Source organism: Fukomys damarensis, unplaced genomic scaffold (assembly GCF_012274545.1).
Source record: "Fukomys damarensis isolate Sample0158 unplaced genomic scaffold, DMR_v1.0_HiC HiC_scaffold_12, whole genome shotgun sequence".
In the NCBI taxonomy this organism is placed as follows: domain Eukaryota; kingdom Metazoa; phylum Chordata; class Mammalia; order Rodentia; family Bathyergidae; genus Fukomys; species Fukomys damarensis.
The window spans coordinates 8776970-8799297 of record NW_022900924.1 but is presented as its reverse complement, the minus strand read 5'-3'; the positions used below and the strand labels follow the sequence as shown (position 1 = coordinate 8799297).

General features: G+C 47.8%; 1 protein-coding gene across 1 annotated transcript in view; it reads left to right on the top strand.

The window, feature by feature from the left end:
• The window catches only part of Svop (SV2 related protein), a 77102-nt gene that overhangs the window by 25068 nt on the left and 29706 nt on the right, over positions 1-22328 (top strand). Inside the window, exons 5-6 of the mRNA XM_010604009.1 lie at positions 2444-2515; positions 5831-5955. Coding sequence (XP_010602311.1) covers positions 2444-2515; positions 5831-5955 — 197 coding nt within the window. The remainder of the gene's footprint in view (positions 1-2443; positions 2516-5830; positions 5956-22328) is intronic.

Here is a 22328-nt window from a genome sequence, read left to right as displayed (position 1 = left end):
ATATATATATACCATTGATTGAACTCGGGTCCTTGCGCTTAGAAGGCAGGTGACAGAACCACTGAGCTAAATCCCTGGCACAATAATATTTTTTAAAAAAGAAGGTGGGACCTAGTTGGAAGAGGCAGATGCTGGGCGCATGAGGCAGAAAGGTCCCCAGATTGTCCCTTCTTTCTATTCTTCTTGGCTCCCACAGGTTAGTCAGCTTTCCCCCACCATGCCCATCTGGCAGGCCGTTTCCCTCGAGCCGGCCAACCATGGACTAAATCCTCTACAACTGTGAGCCAGGGATTTAGCTCAGTGGTTCTGCTGCCTGCTTTGCAAGTGTAAGGTCCTGAGTTCGATCCCCGGTACAAAAAACAAAACAAAACTGTGAGCCCAAATAAACCTCTCCCCTCTTTAAAAAAGTAGGGACATAGCTTGGTGGTACGGTGCTGGCCTACCACCGTGCATGAGGTCCTGAGTTCACAAACAAAATAACGATGATGATAATAGTAGTACTGGAGACCAGATGACTTGCAAAAGGACTTGTGTTCCTTCTTGCGGCGTCCTAAAGCTTTTACACAGCAAAGCAAAGCATTTTGAGGCGCGAGCAAAGAGACTAGCAAAGGCAGCAGTGGGGAGTGGTGGTGGAAGAGAAACAGTGGCAGGAAACCGGTCGGGCCCCTCATTTGGCCCCGGGAAAGAGTCCCTGAGGAAGCTGGGGACTTGGGAATTCATTCTTTTAAGATGACCCAGGTCTGTCACTTCTTTGGAATGCCGCTGAGCCCAGCTGGCCTTCCTTTTTTATTTTGTTTTTGCTGTGCTGGGGAGGAAACCTGTGGCTTTACACATGCTACGCAAGAGCTGTACCTTACCCTCCACTCCAGTCCCAAGTTGGCCTTACTTATCAGCAGGATCTGAATTCATGGAATCAATCAACCATAGATGGAGCATATTCAGAAACAAAAACAAAAACCTGTCCTGAACTTAGGCATTTTCTCCTTGTCATTATTCTCTAAACAAGGCAGTATAACGACTATTTACATAACACTGACACCGTACCAGGGATTGAGAGTCATCTAGGGATGCTTTAAAATACACAAAAAGATGTGTGCATGTTATAGGCAAACACAAAGCTGTTTTACCTAAGAACTTCAGCATCCACTGATCTGGGGTCTGCAGGGAGTCCTGGAACCCATCCCCATTGAGGTGAAAGAAAAGACTCCTCTACGCGCGGGGCTGGCCTCCTGCCCTAGGACTGGCCAGGAGCGGCGCTCCTGGGAAGGGGCAGAGCTGAGAGGAGGCCTTCCGGTCTCTGGGTCTCACGTGCCCTACCGGGAAAACTGGGGTGATAACAGCGCCACCTTGTGGGGCTGCATGAAGTCTAGGTAAAATGCGTGCAGCGAGCTTTTAGCCCTTCGTGAGGGTACAGCCCAGGTTCAGGACCCGGTCAGTCTGCCTGACTTTAAGAGTTATCACTACCCTCTCCTCTTGGGGACACTAGGCAGGTCCTTGGCCTGTGTGAGTCTAGGGTTCCCATCCATCAAATGGAGGTGATCACGCAAACGGCATCAACTCCTTCAATCGGAGGATTAATAGTGTAACTTTTACAACTTTGCCTGGCTCAGCGAGCAACCTGTGAGTGCCTGTGCTACCTGCAACCCACCCCATGCTGGGGGCTGAACCCGGGGCCTTCTGAATGCTAAGCAAGTGTTCAACAGGGGTTTCTCTTACTCGTGGTTTACAGCTCATCTAGTGCCCATCTTCACACCTTCCAAACTTGTAACGCTTGTTCTTTTCTTTACCCTCCCTGATTTCCTTCCTCTTTCCTCTAGTACAATTGATTGCACCCAGGGCCTTTTCACTGAGCTACATCTCAAGACCTTTTTTATTTTATTTTATTTATTTATTTTTGGTACCGGGGATCGAACTCGTGTCCTTCTGCTTGCCAGGCAGGTGGTGGAACCACTGAGCTAGATCCCCGGCCCTTTATTTTAGTATTATTACTATTTTAAAATATTTTGAGACATTGTCTTGCTAAGTTACCTAGGTGGGACTCAAACTTGGCGTCCTCCTGCCTCGGCCTCCTAAGGGCTGAGATTATAGACATTTACCATCACACCTGGCCCTTGATCTTTTCTCAGCACTAGGGCAAGATGTTTCTTTGCTGTAGTGAGGAGCTGGTAAAATCCTGGCTCTGGAGCCAGACTGCCTAAGTCCAGTCCAGGCTGTACCTCTTGGTTTTACTTTTTCTGAGTCTTAGTTTCCTCATCTGGAAAATGGGGATAACAACAGCACTCACCCCACGCGATGACTGCGAGGCTCCAGGCAGCACGCAGCACGCAGCACCTAGAATACTTCGCACTGTGACCGGTTCGCAGACATTGGCTCAGCGATGTTCCTGAGGTTTGATTTGCTGCCCTCGTTTTCTTGGCTTCTAACAGAAGCTTTCCACCCACAGGTGGTCTTCATAGGCATGATGTCCAGCTCCACACTCTGGGGAAATATCTCGGACCAGTACGGCAGGAAAACGGTAAGGCAAACTCTTCTTCTAAGTGCACCCTCCAGCTTCTCTCCATGGTGCGTGGTCACTTTCAGGTAGCAAAACCTCGGTTGCTATAGCAATTGGGAGACAGAATGAGGAGCGGTGCTGGAGGACCGTGAGAAGACCTTGCTGCAAGGCCGCTGTGGACTCTTCTGATCGTGGAGCCTGACCGTGAGCTTTGAAGAACGTAGATGATGCTGTTGGTGCCAAGTTTTGTCCCCTGGACATTCTCCAGCCCCCTAATTTCTATTGTTTGTCATGCTTGCACCCATTGATGGCGAGCGAACATTGAAATACAGGTGCATCTGCCTTCAGAGTCCTTGTCCTTCTCCTTGATCTTGGCTGCTCCGAGTCTTAGCTGGATCGTGGCCCCGAATTCAGCTGCTCATTTACCCATCCCATTTTTCCATCCCGAACAGAAGAAGCTGGAGAGGGGCTCCCCATAAGGTGTCCCACCTGACCACCTGGCAAAATTCCACACCCTACGCGAAGCTGGGGTGACCAGAAGGAGAGGAGAGAGCACCGCAGACTGCAGGGCCCCTCCCGCTCAGCATGGAATCCTGCCGCAGCCTCGGGGAGCAAGGACCAGGGTGTAATTAGAAAGCTTCCGAGGAGCTCCTCTGGAGCGGCAGCTGGCTAGTCTTGGCAGCCAGAGAATCTCCCCATCCACCCCGGCCCAGCTGGGAGGCTCCGAGAGGGTGTGCGCTGTGTGCCTTTGCTGCGTAATCTCACAGGGGCTGGCCTTCTGGTTCCTACAGAAGCTTCTACAGCCTAGGAATGTGTGGCAGCCGTGGATAGGGGGAGACGACCATGGTCCTGAAGTCAGGGTGATGAACACACCTTGGTTCATATCCCAGGGCTCCCCTGTTGAGCAAGGTAATAACCTAGGGCAAGTCCCTTCACCTCCCTGGGCCTCAGTTTCCCCATCTGCAAAATAGAGTAGATAACAAGAGCACAAAATGTTGTTGGGGGAATTCAATAAGAAAATGTATGGAATATATTTAGGTGTTTGCTGATATATGGTTAGAACATGATAAATGATAACTTACTGTTTGAGCTCGAAGGAAAAAAAACAAACTTCAGAATATGCTATGGTCGGCTCGCTAGCTAATTCAAATGTAGGGCATTAGGGTGCATGACTGCAATTCCAGGCTGAAACAGGAGGAAAGCCTCAAATTCAAAGTCAGCCTGGGCTCTATAGCAAGTTTAATGCCTGGACCACATAACAAGACCCTCTCTCAAGAAAACAAAACAAGAAAAAAGCTCTTAGATCCATGTTATCTTTTCTCCCCCCTTTGGTACTGGGGATCGAACTCAGGACCTTGCACATGCAAGACAGGCGGTAGAACCGGTGAACCGAATCCCCGGCCCAGATCCATGTTATCTTTAATGAGAAAAATGAGGCACCTGGCGGGCAGTAAGACTCCGCCTCTTGGCGGATGCTTGGGTCTCCGTGGCCCGTGAATGTTGTCCTTGTCATTGAGGATGGAGAGCACCGTGGGACCCAGCTGGCTCCCACAACACCAGGCTTTCCAGGGTACACACTGCAGACTGGACAGCCGTGGCCAAATGTGCTCCTCACCCCCGTGTTTTCGTCGTTGCTCCCTAGGGGTTAAAATCAGGGCTGCGAGCAAGCCAAGCACATGTTCTACAGCTGAGCTGCCCCTCCAGACCTGTTTTATTTATCCCTTCCAATATTTTATGGGATTTTGAGGCAGTTGTCTACATTTTAAAAAATGATGTATTTTTCATAAAAAAATGAACAGTGTGGTTTTTCTTGAAAAAACCCAAGTGGGTCCCATTCTGTGTCATGGTCACTTGGCTAGAGCCAAGTAGGGGTCCTTGCCGTGTGCATGGTGCCTTTGTGCTCTTGCCAGAGGTAGCGAAGAGCCCTCGAAGGCCCTGGAGGGAGGCGAGCAGCTTACCGGAAGTACAGCAGTGAGGGCTGGACGCCCTGGCTCCAGGTTTGGCTGTGCCACTGGCTAATTTAGAGCAAGCCGCTCCACTACGTTGGCCCTTGCTACGCTCATTTGTAAAGCAGAAATACAAACAATCTCTTCCCATGGGGTTTTCGTGAGGACTCAGTGACAGTGATTTTTGAAATGCAAACGAAAACTCTGTGAAGTCGGACACTCTGCGGCTGTCCTGTCCTCGGCTGCAGCCCAGTGCCTAGCCAACGGCAAGTATTCAGTATGTACATAGCGTGTGGGTGAAGGGATGAAGGGATAGTATGTATCCGCGCCTCTAAAGCCAGGCACACAGCAGGCACGTAATATATGCATTTTGAACAAATAATGAGTAGTATATACAGTAGCTCTAATGCCAGGCACACAGCACAGGTGCTCAATACATGCAGATAGAGAAAATGAATAATATTTATCAGTGTCTGGCTTAGAGTAGATAACGAGAGCACACAGTAAGTGTTCGATACACATATCCTGGATAAATAATGAATGAGTAGGTAATATCTATCAGTGTCTGGCTTATAGCAGGTGCTCCGTACACACTTAACGAACGACGTTATCTAATGGATGATGTCTGTGTATCTATTTTGGCAGCCCACATGGCTGGGAGGCAGGCAGGAGCTACCAATCTGTAAAGGGCAGGTCAGTGGCAAGCAGAGTAACAGCTGTATGAAGGAGAAAGCCCTCCAGGCACTTCTGCGGAGTCCCACAAGAGCTCCACGACAGCACTCGCATGTTTTCTGGGCCGCTGGGAAGCCTGGCATCATCCGGCCAGTGCAGAGGCAGCTGCCATCTGTTGTGACCAAACGGGACTGCCTGTCGCTGGGGGGTGAGGTGGGGGGCAGCGTGGTACCATGAGGCTCAGCTTCAGTGCCCGGTCTCCACACCCTCTTCTCTCCCTCTCTCCTCTCCTCCTGCTCTGCTTCGTTCCTCCTGTTTTCTCCGCTGTTAATTACGGCTAGGCTCTGATTTAAGATTCCTTGAGTCCCGAGGAAGAGACTTCCTCTGCAATTTGCTTAAGCCCAAAGAGAAGAATTAAGTATCTATGTGGCAGGAGCCAATCTCAGTAATGGGTTTACAGTACAGAAATGATGCTTTCTTATTCTTGCTTCCCGGACTACAGGGATTCCCACCCAGCTGTTCTTTCATGGTCTCCTTCCTCCCCTCCATCCCTCTCCCTTCCTTCCTGGGCTTCAAACCCAGGGCCTCACACATGCTAGGCCAGCCCTCTGCCAGAGCTCCAGCTCCTGCCCCTTTGGGTAGCTCTCTGTGGTACAGGGCCCCTGCTCTCCGGAGGTGCTGAGAAGCCCTCGTGACTCCGTGTTGTCCTCCTCTGCAGGGGCTGAAGATCAGTGTGCTCTGGACTCTCTACTACGGCATCCTCAGTGCTTTCGCTCCTGTGTATAGCTGGATCCTGGTGCTCCGAGGCCTGGTGGGCTTCGGGATTGGAGGGGTCCCGCAGTCGTAAGTAAATGCCCAGCTGTGGAGGTCCAGCCAGGCAGCTGGTCAACTGCAGTCAACCCTCTGTATTTCTTGGTTGTGCATCCTTGGATTAAAAAATACTTGTGGGAGGCCAGGCGTGGTAGAGCACGCCTGTAATCCCAGCACTTGGGAGGCTGACGCAGGAGGGTTTCTGTGAGTTCGAGACCAGCCTGGGCTACACAGTGAGTTCCAGGTCAGCCTCAACTACATAGTGAGACCGGGTCTCTAAAAAAAAAAAAAATTTGTGGGAGGAACAAAAACCCTGCATTTGTATCAAACACAACGGGCTTTTTTCCTTGTTATTCCCTAAACAATGCAGTATAAGAGCTATTCACAAGCACTGACGTTGTATTACATGTAAGCTGGAGAAGGTTTGAAGTACATGGGAGAATTTCATAGGATCTACGTGATACAGCCTCATTCTGTTTAAGGGACTCCAAGTCCTCAGATTTTGGTATCTGGGGAATGTCTCAGAACTGTTCTCTTTGGAAGCAGGGAGGTTGTTGTACATGTGTTCCTGGCCTCGGGGACTGGACGTGCTATACCCCAGCTTCAGGTATCAGGAGCTAAGCTATAGCAAGAGAACAGCACCCCTATAGGTGTCGTAATGACTGGTGACAGCAACGGCAGGATAACCAGAAGGGCGCCGAGCGGAATCGTAAGAGTAACAGGCCTAGCATGGGCTGGACGTTTCACTCCGACACATCACAGCAACCCAGGAGGAGCACAGCACTGGGTCACTGCGATCTGCACTTTTCGGTTGAGGAAACTGAGGCTCAGCGGGTGCCCTCCCAGTTAGTCAACGTGCGGACTCGGGAATAAGATCCCGAGCTTGTGTGCCTGCGGTCGCCGTGCTCTTGGCCACCAGGAGCACAGCCTGCAGTCCCTCCGACCTAGACACGAAGGAGGTAGGAATGAGGCTCACCGTGTATGACTCGGGGTGGCTTTGTTGTTGTTGCTGTCATTGGGTGGGTGGGGGGCAGAGGAGACTCTCATTTGTGCTGGGTCCTAGAGCAGCAATTGGGAAACTATAACAGGAGGACTGAATCTGACCTGCTGACCAGGTTTGTAAATAAAGTTTCATGGCGTACGATGCACCTTTCATTTAACCTATCATTGTGTCTACAGTAAGAGAATCGAATGTTTAGTATATGGCCCAAGTAGAAAAATTTATATTGGATTGCCCCCAAGAAAGAGAAGAGCCCACGTTTAGTGTTTACAGTGAGGCAGGTGTTGCTCTAAACAATTCACCCAGATTCTCTCTTTTAATCTCCCCCTTTTCTCGATAAGGCAAGTTTTAGAGTAACTTCGTTTTACAGAGAAAGAGGAACAGAGAGGTAAAATAACTTGCTCCAGGGCTGTAGTATGAACCCGGTCCCCCTAACTGTAGGGCCTGGGCTCTGATCATTGCATTTTACTGCCTTGCTACTAAGAATGTAAATCATCAGGGCTCACGGAAGGTGCGGACCGTTTCATAGGAAGGGAACAGTGTGAAAAGAGACAACTGCAGTAGAGTTTGAGGAAGGCTACTGACCCGGCTTTGGCTAGCTCTAGGGATGACACTTATGAGAAGTGGAGGCTGTGGGTGGACAGGTGAGCCAGGGCCAGCCTACTAGAGACTTTGAATGCCAGGCCAAAGGGTTTGCCTATAGATATTGGGGAGCCACTAAGGGTTCCTGAGCAGGGGAGGTACTTAAACATATTAATCTACATTATGGGTAAGATGGTTTGGAGCTAAAGCATTCTACGGTGATAATTTAGGGAGATTTTGAGAGGAGCGTATAGATTCTTGGTACTTTATTCCTTTACTTAGCCAGTTTTGCTTGAGCATCGGTGACAGCACAGGCCCATGCTGGGTGCTGGGGCTAAGTGTTGAGCAAGCGCAACATGGCCCCTAGTATAGGATGGTGGGAGCATTAAGATGGATTGTCAACTTGATTCTTTTTTTGTTTTTTGTTTTTTTTGGTTTTTTGAGACAGGGTCTCAGTATATAGTTGAGACTGACCTAGAACTCACTATGTAGCCCAGGCTGGTCTTGAACTCACAGCGATCCTCCTGCCTCAGCCTCCTGAATACTGGGATTATAGGCGTGCACCACCACGCCCGGCTTGGATTGTCAATTTGATCCTCTTGGGAGCTACCTAGGGAATTAGTAAAGCACACTTGTGGGTGTGTCTGTGTGGGTCACGGAGATGTGACCTTGGGGACTATTTCTGGTCCTGTTTCCCTGCTCTGCTTCCTGGCTGCCATGAATTGAGCAGCTTTTGCTCCACCTACCCTTCCACCATGATGCTCCTGCCTTGGAGCCAGCTGACCATGAACTGAATCCTCTGAGACCCTGAGCCAAATTAAATTTCTCCTTCAAGTTGTGGGTGTTGGATGTTTTGCTCAGCAGTGGGAACACTGACTCAGACAAAGGGGATCCTTGGAAACAAACTGAAATAGAGATTGGCATGAAGGCGGTTACTGGCATCAACACCTGTAAGCAAGTAAGAAAAGCAGAAGCGTACAGAAGAAGGAACTACAATGACATCGATATGAAGTTCCTCCAAATACCTGCCCTGCTCAAGAACTCTCAGTGGTTGCTTACTTTTGACCGGGCATTCGGGACAGTTAACAAGTTTCCCCTGGTCTCCCTCTATAGCCTGAGCTTCTGATTCTCGTAGATCTCATCCCTACCGGTAATCAAAACTGAACCAGCAGCTTTCCTTAGGCTCAGCTGTTCTGGGCATTGTCCTGGCCTCTTCCTCTTTCCATGCAGTTCATCCTACAAAATAGTCTGTTGTGGTTCAGAAGCTGGATAGCCATTTAGAGTTGTTCTCAATGAAGCAAGGGACTAGAACTTTCTACGCTCACACCAACCAGTCATTATCTATGAGCTGCCCCTAAGGAGGGAGCGTGATCTTGGAATGAAATGTCCCGCTTGTTTCTTTCACTCCAGTTACCACAGTCCACCCCTTGCATCTTATGGAACAGTGTGCTTTACAGCAGGCTTTCACCCAACCCAAGCATAGTTCCTCCAAGATTCTGGCTGGTCTCTTCCTGTAGACGCTTATACAAGGAAGGCTGTGGGATAAAGCATGCCTCGCTATTGTTGCTGGTCTAACGACTATAAATGATGCCTATTTCCTCTCTCTTCCGCCACCCGCTGTAGATTTTCCTTACCCTTGGCTGGCACTTCCGCTGAATTAGATAAGTTTACCTGGTGGGGAGAACGAAGGCCCCATGCTTGGGGGATCTAAGTCCCTCGTCACCGTGTTTCCTTAGGTTGTTGTTGTACTCATCTGCAGGGCATTCCTGACAAATGTTCTGTGTATTACCGGGGTGCCCTGATTATATAACAGTGGCCCTACCTGCTCCTGGTGGTGAAGATCAATTTCTGACTGGTGAATGGTGACTTCCTTTCTCGTTTGCTTATTTCTTAATCAAAGGAGCCCAAAGTTGCCGGATGGCAGCTCTTGCTTAAAGTCGAATGGAATGCTTCCCCTGGCAGAGGCTCCCCAACTCTAGGAGCCAGGACCTCTAGACCTCTAGATCTTAGAAGATGCAGGAAGTGAGGTGCACACAACCCCCCAAGGAGTCACTGACAGCGATGGCACTAAAGGCCACTCGTAATTTAAAACCTGGATTTCCAGACCTATATATCCTCGGTACTGGAACATAGCCACATAATGGCCACTGGTTGAAGGGCGTGCTACGTCCTGCAGGACATTGTCCCATCCTCAAAGGCGCTGTCTCCACACTGATGCTTCCGCGGCACCTGCAAACCGCTGTTCTATTGCTCTCAGCCCAGCAGCTTCAATGGGGCATAGTGCAGTGCAGGGCCAGCAGCTGCCATGACCTTGTGTCCGCTGCTACTCTCCTTTGGGGGAGGCTGGGGAGGATACATGTAAAGTGCCCAAGACAAGGTTTGGAAGAACACACAGTGTAAATTACCAAGTATCTGGAGCTGGGTGTGCTGGTGCACCCTTGTAATCCCAGTACTCAAGAGGCTGAGACAGGAGGATCTCTGCAAGTTCGAGGCCAGCCTGGGCTAGATAGCAAGACCCTGTCTCAAAAAACAAACAAACAACAACAACATCAACACCCCCCCCACACACGCCATAAACAAATAGACATCTGATCCACTGGATGCTTTGGTAAGAAGTTCAAGTGTCCGTGGAATGAGCAGTGGACACAACGTGTGCTTCTGTGAAGGGGAGGGTGGATTTACCGCACAGACAAATCTCCAAGATCCTCCTGCCATCTGGAGGGACACCGTGATGCTGACAGTCCTAAATTCCTCTCACCCGTCTTCATGACTGCTGCTTCCAGGGCTGCAAAATAAGCATCTGACATATTCTCCTGGATCTGAAGTAGGCTCAGAACCACTGGAGCTCGAGTCAGAGGACCTTAACAGAGTCATATAAATCCAGGCTGGCAGCGGCTGGTGCCAACCGCTGTACTGTTGGTGCAACTCCAGAAATGCCTGTGGACGTGGCCACCGGCCCATTCTTCATGAGCCGTTCACGGCCGAAGGTAGTGTCCCCCAGAGGCTGGAAGCTGCGTTCTCACAGAAGAGCGATTGCCTTTTCTTCCCCCCAAAGATGCCAAAAGAAAGAGCTTTCCAATAGTGACCTGGATTTTCTTCCCATCTAAGAAGCGGGAAAGGAACTAGATATGCAAAACATCCAAATCAATCCTTGTTCGAGGTGGCAGAACCAGATTTCCTATTTCTCCTTACAGCTTTCCTGGAAATGACATAAAAGATAAACAGAAGGCAGCACTCATGGTGCCAGAAAGGAAGAAGATCTCATCAGCTGGCCAGAAATTTTGAGGAGCTTTCAAATTCATAAGCAATAGCTTATGGCTCACAATAGCTGAGTAACCAGAGCAAAGAAAGACTATGTCCCAAAACAGCAAAGAGGAAAGGGACTTCTCTGCTGGAGTCTGGGAGAAGCACCATTCCCAGAATGCACATGCCCAGGGAGGGAGGAGAGGACTCCGGGGAATAAGATGAAGGACACACAGCAGCGAGGAGGACCTTTACCCCTTACCTGTGTGCTGGGAGGGTCTCCGGCTTGCCTGCCACCCCCCACCAACGTTGTGTTTCCCTCCAAAGATTCAGAAAACATAAATAAACAGGGAACCCCAGCTGGGCATCCTGTGCTTTAGGTCCCCTCGATTCTGACACCACGCACCTGGAGGGCGCCCCCCCTCCCCTACTTCAGATGCCGCCACCGGCTTCTGACCACTGGCTTGGGTTCGGTTAATTTCCCAGAGTGGTTCACAGACCCCAGGGGAACACTTTGCTTATATTTACTGATTTATTACAAAGGATATCGATGAACGCCCGATGGAGAGTTGCCCAGGGCAAGGCACGTAGGAAGGGGAGAGGGGCCTCTATGCTCCTTTGGGGAACCACTGCCCAGAACCTCCAAGAGCTAGGCTATCCAGAAGCTCTGCAAACCCTTTTGTGGTTTTCTATGGAGGCTTCATCACACAGACATGACTGATGACATCACTGGTCACTGGTGATCGACTTGACCTTCAGCCTCTTGTCTCTCTCCAAGAGGTTGGGTCTGAAAATTCCAACCCTCTAATCCTGCCTAGGCCTTTTCAGCAGTGACAACCTCAAGCTGCCTAGGGCCAGACAGGATGAGGATTCCAGGGATTTTCAGGGTTGCCTGCCAGGAAACAGGAGGAAGACAAAATACATACATATTTCACACTTCCCATTTAGCTAGTCATCTATTAAATGCTGTAGCCCTTCTCTCTGTTTATTGAGCTTCTCTTATACTACAGGGATTGAGCTATATATTTTATACACACGACCATTTACAAATTCACAAAACAATCCAGGGATTTAGCTCAGTGGTTCTGCTGCCTGGCTCGCAAGCGGAATGTCCTGAGTTTGATCCTCGGTACCAAAAGAAATTTTTAAATATAAATAAATAAATAAAACTCACAAAACATTAGAAGACAGAGATAGTCTCATCTCCATTTTTTTTTTTTTTTTGTACTGGGGATTGAACTCAGGACCTTGTGCTTACAAAGCAGGCGCAGCGCCACTGAGCTAAATCCCTGGCCCAGTCTCATCTTCATTTTCCAGGCAAGAAAACTGGACTTTAAAGAAATGAGGTAACAGGCTCAAGGTCGGATAGTTGAGATTTAAATGTTTGACCCTCCACACCTATTCTTTTAACTATTCCACCTGATAGCTCTTTTATCTCTGAGGAGGGCAAAGAAAAAATTATTAACAATCATAGAAGAAATATTTCGCTGCCCAAGAGAGTCCCTGGCTTGTCATCACTTTAACTCTAGCTATTTACATAAAAATAATTATGTCCTAATTAGACACTGTTCTTATCTAGTTATAAAAATGGTTCCCCTAAGTTCATTTTTAGGAAGCATTTAGGTAAAGATATTTTTACATAATTAAGAGTTTCCATTCATTTAGAATAGCTTTACCTAATTGCAATTCCTCGTAAAACCAGATGAATAAGATCTTTCTATGTAATTTTTAAAAGCTCAACAGCCAGAAGTCTCTTATGGTCTGTTTATATCTATGTTAGTCTGTCTTCCGTCTCCAGGCACACAGTCCCACAGACTGGGTGAGTTATAGAGAAAAGAGATTCATTTCGCTCACAGTCCTAGTCCAGGGTTAAGGGGCTGCATCTAGTGATGCCCCTCTACTTTAAGAAGAAAAATTGTATTAGCCCATGCTAATGTTGCGTAACAGTGGGTTTGTTCTGGGATGTTGGCACATGCATTTAACGTAACTTTATCAATTTCAACCCCATTACTTCCCTCTTCCTTTCCTCCTCCCCCATCTCCGGAAGTTTACCGCCTGGTTTCCTGCCCTGTCTCCTTTAGTTCTTTATTTATTAGTTTACATATTTATGTTTCTCCTATAAGAAAAATCGTGCGCTATTTAACTGTCTGAGCCTAGCTAATTTCACTTAACATGATGGTTTCTAGTTCCATCCATTTTCCTGCAAACGACATAATTTCATTCTTTTTATGGTGAGTAATATTCCATTGTGTAAATGTAGCACATTTCTTTATCCATTCACTTGTTGGTGAGCATCTAGGCGTTTTACACAGCTTAGTTATTTCAAATTGCACCGCTACAGTATGAACATAGATACCTGGCATCACTAAACAGTATGTAGACTTTCATTCTTTTGGGAATATGACTAGGTGTGGTATAGCTGCCCTGGAGATGCCCTTCTTGTATCAAAGTCCCGAGGCGGCACTGGGTTTCATGTGGCAAGAGATGGGACCATTGTGGGTGTCCTCTATCCCTCTTCTAACAAAACCACCAGGGTTCAATCACAGAGGCTCCAGCCTGGTGGCCTTACTTACTCCTAACCCCCCACCGAAGGTCCTACCTCTAAACACCATTGTGGCACTACATTTCTCCCCTTTTAATGTTACTGGAGCCCAAGGTCAGGAGGAACTCACCTCAGGGAGGTCCCAGGATGCCAGGTCCGCCACTTCCCTCAAAAATCAAATGGAAAAACATGATAGCGAAAAAGCAGGAAAGGAACGATTCAATTTAGCCAAACTAGAATCACAAAGAGAACCAAGCATCTTCAGCCCCGTCTTCTGTGGTAACAAAAGGAGCTTCAGGGTTAAGAAGAGAACTCTTAGGGCAGGGGGCAAAAGGTATGCATGGTCAAGTAGTCTTGATCAAACTGTGATCTGCTTCTCCAAGATCCTGCTCCAGAGAAGTCATTATCAGGGGGCAGGTGGTTCCCATCATGAGATCACTGTACCTGCTTAGGGGGAGGGGACTGAGCAGGTCCTCCCGAGGAGTAGATGGGGACCGGAGTAGTTTTCTTGACTCACCATGGAGAAGGATAGCAGAACTTGTCAGTGAGAGGTGTAAGTAGATTCATTTTGCAGAATCAAAGAACTACGTGCTTAGGAAAAAGTGTGTGCGCTCGGGGTTAGGCACATTAAACCTGGGGTTGGGGTATGTATGGGCTTCTCAAGACAGATGACCTGGGATATTTGTTTTTTGAGTTCTTTATAATCTACCCCGTTTCCTTAAGGTCACTTTGCCCACTGGTGGATTACAGCAAAAACTGGTTTTATCAACTAGGACCCAAACTGTATGTGTTTGAAGTTTGGAGAAACGGTACCCAATTCACAGTGCTGTTCTTGGAGAGTGAGAGTCTTGGAATGTATGGATTAATAGTAGGGAAGGAGAGCACAGGCTGAATTTATGAACTTGTATCTTTGAGACTCTTGGAATTTGGGAGTGAGGAACCTGCAAGAAAAAAGTTCCAGGGCATTGTAGCCTTGGGTGACTTTGATTATATCTTGAAGCCATGGTTTACTTAAAAGTACAGTTTTAAAGTTTATATAATTCCTTGTCTTCCTTCTGCCTGTTTTAATTTCTTCTATCCTGCCTTGGGAGGCTCTCCTCGGTCCTGTTCGGGGGTCATTGCTTCCACTTGGGTGGGGGGCAGTCTCATTACAGGGCTCACTATTCCTGGAATCTTGAAACTGTCTGTGATTTCCAAATACCTTGGTGTCTTCAGCTTGGAAGAGGGAGGATTATCGGCCTTAGATGAACATTCCTGGAACGATTAACATGTGTCTATGAGCAGAACTAAGCAGGAGTCCGATCTGCAGTTTAAGGTAGAAATGAGACAGCTGCAAAATTAAGGCAGAGACGCCAAACTTCTCTACTTTTAGGCGCCTATAGGACTTCTTTGGGCCCAAGTGAAGCCAGTGCTTTACAAAAGCAGCCTCCAAGCCCCTACTGCATCAACACCTCAGAGGGAATGAAATGTCAGCACACGAAACCTCGGAGGGACACACTCCAATCACATCCAGACTGTAGCAATGATGTAAAAGACGTCTAAGGTTTGGGTATAGATGCAAATTGTATTAGCAATATGGAGTTCATTCCTCTGCCCATGTCCCTCTTCTTCCTGTCTTTCTTTTCGTCCTCCCGAAGTAGGTAATCACGTGGTTCTTGGTAATAAGAACACCAATAATAACAACATCAGTAGTGATGATGCTGATAATAACGACAGTCGAGTGCTTACCAAGTGCTGGGTACTGTGCTTAGTTCTCATACTACTCCCTCATTTGCTCCATTGGCAACCCTATTATTCTCATTTGATGGATGAGAAAACGGAAGCTCAGAGCTGGTAAAGTGGCTTGCTGAAAGTCAGATACTTATTAAGCGGAGGGTTAGCATTTACTTTGTAACAAACCACCCCAACATGCATGGCTTGAAAACAACAGTTAGCCCATTAGCCATGCTCAGGCCCATAATTCCAGATCCTTGGGAGGCTGAGGTGAGAGGGTCATAGGTTTGAGGTCAGTTTGAGCAACGTGCTGAGACTGTGTCAAAAACAAACACGTCTGCTTCTCAAGCGCAAGGTCCTGAGTTGGTCCCTAGTACAAAATAAAAGAACAAAAGTCCATGATTTGTTGATGGTTCTGCCAGTGTGAGTGGGGCTTGCTCACAAGTCTTCAGTCAACTGGTGGCTTACCTGGGAGCTGGTCAGTAGCAAGACCGCGCTTGATTTTGCTGTGTTCCACAGTCCTCTTGTCTTCACACCTGGTCATGAACACGGGCACCTGGGCAGGTATCTAAGACAGTGTGTGTGTGTGTAGTGAAGGAACTTGGGTCTTTGCACATACTAGGCAAGCACTGTACCACTAAGCTGCATCCTCAGCCCTGAACTAGACTTGATAGGAAGAGCTGCAGAGTCACCCTGCAAAGCAGCACAGGCAAAGCATGGGGAGACATTGGGACAATTTTTGCAGATCTCTCTGATCTATCTGATGCTAAAGCACTGGTGATGCTGAATAAATACGATAAAAGGCTGGTGAGCATGGATAGTAAGAAGGTCTTGGTGAGCCATTCGTGTCCACTGGCTCCTAGTTCTTTGGAGACTGTTGGGCTGTTTGTGCTTAGCGAGTTTCTACTCTCTTTAAGGCAGGTGAGAGGAGTCACATTCAGGATGACAAATGATTTTACTTTCTGCCTATGAAGTTTGCATCGGGAAAGACCGGACTCGGCTGGAGACATAGCTCAGCGGTAAAGTGCTTGCCCAGCATGTGCCAGGTCCTGGGTTTGATCTCTGGCACGAAAACAAAATAACTACAAAAAGCAAATGGACTTTAATTCAAGCAAGAGACATAAAAAGCCTCGTGTTTTACCATTGTAATGGCATTTTTGTTTTAGGAAATCTAGGGGATGTTACTAAGCACACCGCCTTCGTCATAATCGCCTCTCATTGCAAAGATGTTCTCATGAAAATAAGCAAAATATAGGTTGGCACTGGGGCTATCGCTTTTTATTTCCAGTAGAGGGCACTGTGTGCTTCCCCAGAGCCCCCTCGATGGCGCCCTGCTTGTGTTTTAGCTCGGCTTAAAGGTTAACTGCCCCAGGGCTGGGAGCACAGCTTGGTGGCAGGGCATGTGCTTAGCGTAGCTGCCCACGTGTTGGACTTTGACACCCGCCTTGAAAAACTCATCAGATTGGCTCACAAACCCAACCTATCTCTGTTCTTCCCTCCAAAGGAACACCAGCCTACGATCGCAAGTCATTTCTCTCCAAATGGCAAATCTCTAATTGCCCAGTCCTGTAAGCACGATTATTTGCAGTGGGATTTATTTGTGCCAGCATCAGCCGCTTCTTGGCATTGTTAATTTCATTGGGCATTCTTTTGTCACTGTGATAGTAATAATCACCATCCTTTGGATGGAGATTAAGCAACTCATTTTCCTAATGAACTGCTATAAATAACAGCCAAATAGAGGGCACAACAATTACAGGAAAAGCTGTTTCTTGTGGCGTAGGTCCCAAAAACAAGAAATTGAAAACAGCCTAAGTATTAAACAGCAGAAGGTAGATAAATAGTGATTTCCCCACAGTAAGGAGGACTAGGCAGCTGTTAAAAAGATGTACTAAGGGGCTGGGGCTGGGGCTGGGGCTCAGTGGTAGAGCGCTTGCCTCGTAGGCAGGAAGTCCTGGGTCCCATCCCCAGCATTGCAAAATATTAGTACAGCAGCTCTGCCCGAACTAATGCAGAATGATTTCTAAATTGTCTTATTGAAAACCTGAGCCTGACTCACTTGCTTTCGGGCAAGTGGCTTAGTCTGAGATCCTGCGGCGCGCACTCCCAGCTGTCGCGCTCAGAGGATGAGGGGATTATTGTTTGCTAAAGGTTGCTCCTGGGAAGTCAAAAGTTCCTTGGCACTTTTGGCCTGCACAATTCACCAGAGAAAGCCCCCAGCAAAGAATTGCGGGGGAGCCGGGGATTTAGCTCAGCCGTTCGGTAGCCCGCCTTGCAAACCCAAGGACCCAAGTTCAATCCCCGGTACAAAAAAAAAAAAAAAAAAAAAAAAAATTGCAGGGATCACGGCGCGTGGGGAAGTGGTAAGGATGAGAATGTCTGGGGATGGGGCACAGTGGGGCTGTACCTGGAGAGATGGAGAGAAAGATGGAGGAGAGGGAAGGAAGGAACAGAGGAAGGAGGGAGGGACGAGGGAAAGGAGAGAGAAAAAAGTAGCATGTTGCTTGGATTTAGTCCCTCATTTGCTTACACAGAGAAAGGGCTCGGAAGGTCACAGACGGCTGATGTAGCTTCGAGGGGGCAGGTGAAGTGGGGTCATGAGAACCAGGAAGGATCATCACGTGCTTGGGACGTGTGTACCCCTAAAGTGTGCGACCCTGACAGTGCACTCAGGTACCACGTGGTGACGAAACACAGTAATGAAATAAAAAGGGAAAGAACAAAAAGACTTCAAGCTATAGATTATTAAAGCAAATCCTTGACATTTAAAGACAGGAATAAATTGTCCCTTGGGATATGTTGCTGCACATTTTTTTTTTTTTTTGCACGAGTAATAGTTTGGCCTTGATTTGGTGAACATGCTCCTCATTTTAATATTTTTGATTAAAAATATATAAGCATACTTCTTGGAAAACAGAATAAAATTTCAGAGACGTCACCACAATCTTTTAAACTTATTTTCAGTTCTTGGACCTTAGGTCATGAGACTCTTCATGGTTTCTTTTTTGTTGTTGTTGTTGTTTTGAGACAGGGTCTCACTCACAGCGATCCTCTTGCCTCATCCTCCCGAGTGCTGGGATTACAGGCGTGCGCCACCATGCCTGGCCACTACATGGTTTTTTAGAGAGGTCTTGGAAGACATATAAATGAGAACGGTTGGTGGGGGGTGTTAGCCATATCTTCGTTGTTGGGAGAGAACACTTCACACGCAATTGAAAAGAGAAAAGATTTATTCATTTCTATCTGGCTCATAGTTTTAGAAGTTTCAGTCCATAGTCCGCTGGCTCCAAGGCAGAAACATCATGGCAGAAGGACCTGGAAGAGGAGAGCTGCTCCCTCAAGGCCCCAGGAAGCAGAGCTGGGGAACGGGGGGACCAGGAGGTCCCCGAGGGAGGCCGTATTCTCTCCTCTCACCTTCACACACCCAGATGTGTGCTTCTCCTTTCTGAGACAGCTCTCAAGCAATCAGCTCCACAATGGAGACCAGCTGTCACAAGGAGAGGTTAGGAAAGTCCTAAGATAAGCACGCTTTCTGACTCCTATTCTACTTAAGGGAGTATCCTAAACAAAGTATATTTTTAAAGAAACCAAAACATTTCAGCTGTAAAAGAGTTTAAGGAAGTGTTTGCAACTGTGAAACCATCCAAATAGGGAAAGGATGGATAGGGTACTAGTGAAAACAGAACTGGGTTAAAATGTTACCTCTCCTATCCCTGACTCGGTAGGTATATAGCTCTGATCAACTAACAGTCCCATTGCCACAGACAGACACGGATACGGAAATGAGGATTAAAGATGCCCAGAACACACACGCGCGCGCACACACATACACACACACACACACACACACACACACACACACACACACACACACACACACACACACACACACACACGCATGCAGACGCGCAGTGGGTATTTAATTACCTACCCCATTCAGCTTCACTCTTTACTGAATAATCCATGTACAACATCTGGATCAGTGTTGGGCACACAGTAGATTCTCACTGAAAGGTGGCTGTTACTAAGGAGACGATGGTTCATACCTGTGATGGGATACACACGTGCAAAAGGCTGGTAAATAAAATAGGCCTGGAAGGGCTGGAGTTGGAGCTCAGTAGAGCACATTTCTAGTATGTTTGAGGGTTTGATTCCCCAGAGAGGGGGGGGAGGGAGAGAGGGAGGGAGGGAGAGAAGAAATCCATGAAAATGCTTATTTACAAAACAAATAACAGGTTCTTAATTCTTGAGTATGAGTTTAGCTAGGGGTTCAAACAGAGAGATGGAGAAATTGAGATAAATTCGTTCAGAAAAGTAGACTATACTGAAAACACCTTCACTGTGAGGTGAGGAGCCAGGGCATTTGCTTTTTCTTCCTGCTGTTCTCTAACGCATCTGTCTGATCTCCAAAAGTCCTAACCTTGCCTCCAAGGCTCTGGAGAGCTCTACGCGCTCTGGACAGAGGTGGCTTTGATCAGAACCCGGGAAAGACTTGGCCCAGCCCTGTCTGACGCTCAGCGGCACAGGCAAGGCCGGCTCTGAACAAGAGAGATGCTCTGCAGGGACAGGTGTTGTAGGCTGGGTTCGCAGGGCAGACAGCGCCCGAGGCAGGGATTCCAGCACAAGGGAATTTTTTGCGGGCGGAACCTGTGCAAAGTGAAAAAAGCAAGAAGGATAAAGGGAAGAAATTCTGCAAGGATGCGGTTTCAGGCAAAGCCTGGACTCACCCTGATCACACCAGAACTCGAGAGTGGGAACGAGGGAATGACTTGTCCCCGGTGAGCTGGGAATTGTGGGTGACGGTCCTGCCCAGCTCTGTGGTCTATTTCGCAGTGCATCATTCGGCCCCGTTCTACCATTCACTTTGACTGAGGAATTGCAGGTCATAATTTCTGTGTCCGACACGCTCAGGTGATCCCTAGTGATCGCGATACCATTCCTTGTCCCCTCTTGTCGTGTGCACCCAGAACATCGAGTCCTGTTGGAACAAACGTAAAGCAAAGTGCAAGACCATGAGAAGGAACCCTTGTGATACGCTGATTCATATTTGGCCAGGTGTGTGTGGCTTGGTCTATTTGGAAACAATGCTTTCAATTCCACCTTGCTGCATATATATGAGAACAATTTCCTGCTAACTGAACATAGATGTTTCAGATTTTGGTTTGAATACAAATATCCTGGGACAAATTCTTCAACTGAATGCCTTTAAGAGATAAACCGTTCCAGCCATACTAGCAGTGTTCACTGTGCCACAGCGGTTGTCCCACGCTGAGGCAGGGGAGGGGGCCCTTTGTACCCACACACCGGTGTGCGGCCTGACGTGGGGAGCAGGGGTCCCTCCTGGGTACGTCGGTGGTGATGCAGTTCTAGGTGCCCGAGCATCATACTCAGAGTGGGTTACAGGTAAGAGTTATGGCAGCAGCTGTGGGGTGTCCACACTGACCCAAGAGGGCCCCGGGTGGCCTAAATGGCCTGGCAGAACCAGTTATCTCAAAAGAGGAAATTAGTCTCCCTTTGTCCCAGCCCCTAGCTTAGTAGGAGCCAGGAAAGCAACAGGAAACCATCTAGTACCTCAGGACTCTGGCTCTTGTGGGACACGGGAAGGAGAGTCCTCCTCTGGCCAGCCTAAGGGAAGGCAGCAGGGAGGAGCAGTAACCTCTCTCTCTCTCTCTCTTTTTCTCTCTCTCATACTGGGGATTGAACCCAAAGCTTTTGCCCTGAGCTATATCCCCGGCACACACACATACAGACCCTCTTTAAGTTTTGTTTTGAAACGGGGTCTCACTAAGTTGTTAATTGCCCAGGATGAGCTGAAACTTTGGATCCTCCTGCCTCAGCCTCCTAGGGATTATGGGCATGTACCACAATGCCATGCTCTCTTCAGCTGGCTCAAAGGCTGAGGAAGTGAAGGGGTGGGGATGGAGGGAGAGGGGGAGTAGGCACCCTGTGCATCTGCAACTTTGGTTACATTGAGCAAATAAGTAACCATATTTCCGATAACGAGACCCAGATTTCTCATTATGGACAGAAATTGCAAACATGGAAATTGAGGTTAGAAAGAACCCTAAGAATTTAAAGTATCGGTATTGACTCATGTTTTTAAATAAATATACACAAAAAGACATAGATAATATGACATGTGCAAGAAGAGAGAGAAGCCAGGAGTTATGATAGAGACATGGCAGAAAGACAACAGGAGGCCCTGTCCAGACTAGGGGCAGTCTGAGAATCAAAATCCTAATGGTTTAGGCCTCACTGCATAAAATAGGAAGCTGTAACTCCATAGTGATTAAATGAATCAATAAATGGGGGGGGAGGGAAAACTCTTTCTTACCATACTGTTAAGTAATAAATGTAAAAGGAATTGCAGAGATTGATTGATTGATTGATTGATTGATTGGTTTTTTTAGACAAGGTCTCACCATGTAGCCCAGGCTGCCCTTAAATTCAGATCCTCCTGTGTCAGCCTCCCAAGTGCTGGAATTACAGGCAGGGACCCACCTTCTTTTCAGCAGTAGTGTGGTCTAGGGATTAAATTCAGGGCCTCACACTTGCTAGACAAGTGCTCTGCCACTGAACTACATTCCCAGCCCCAGAAATTTTTATATACCATTTGTTACCATCGTAGTGGTAGTTGACTTAGACAGAAAGAGTCAATGGCTAAAGCTGATGGGTAGCAGTCCCCCAGAGAACCAGATACTGGCATTTTCTCTGACTAGTTCCCCACAGAGTACTTATGAAACACAAATGAGGTTAAAGTCATAATGTAGGGTGGAGAAATCTGTCAGACACCAACTTGATCAGCACCGAAGATCAATGTCACCAGTAAGGGGACAGGATGACATCACCTGCCCCTGATGTGATTGATGCTCTCGGAAGACCTGAGTATCATCTCTGTGATGCCAAATCAGGGCCAAATATCAAAGGACCCAGGATAAGGGCGTCCCGCAGAGAAAGAGGCCTGTACTCTCTAAGGCTGTGTGAGAAGGTGAGGGAAAGGACCTAACTGTTCTAGATCAGAGCTGCCCATAGGCTGGGACTCTATTTCCCCTACACCCCCTGGCTGGAGACAGGGCTCAATAAAAGCAGTTATGAGATGGAGACGAACTGGGGGAGTTAGTTAAAAATGCAGGAGCCCATCCCTGAGAGTCAGTTTCCGAAGATCAAGGATCTACATATTTAGCCATCATCCCAGGAAATCCCAATGCAAGCAATCCAGCAATCGCTCTGGGAGGAACATGGCCTTAGGAGTTCAGGAACCTGTAGCCATTTTTCCACGCAGTCCTGATCTTCACTCCCTGTCTCTCTTTTTTTTTTTTTTTTTTT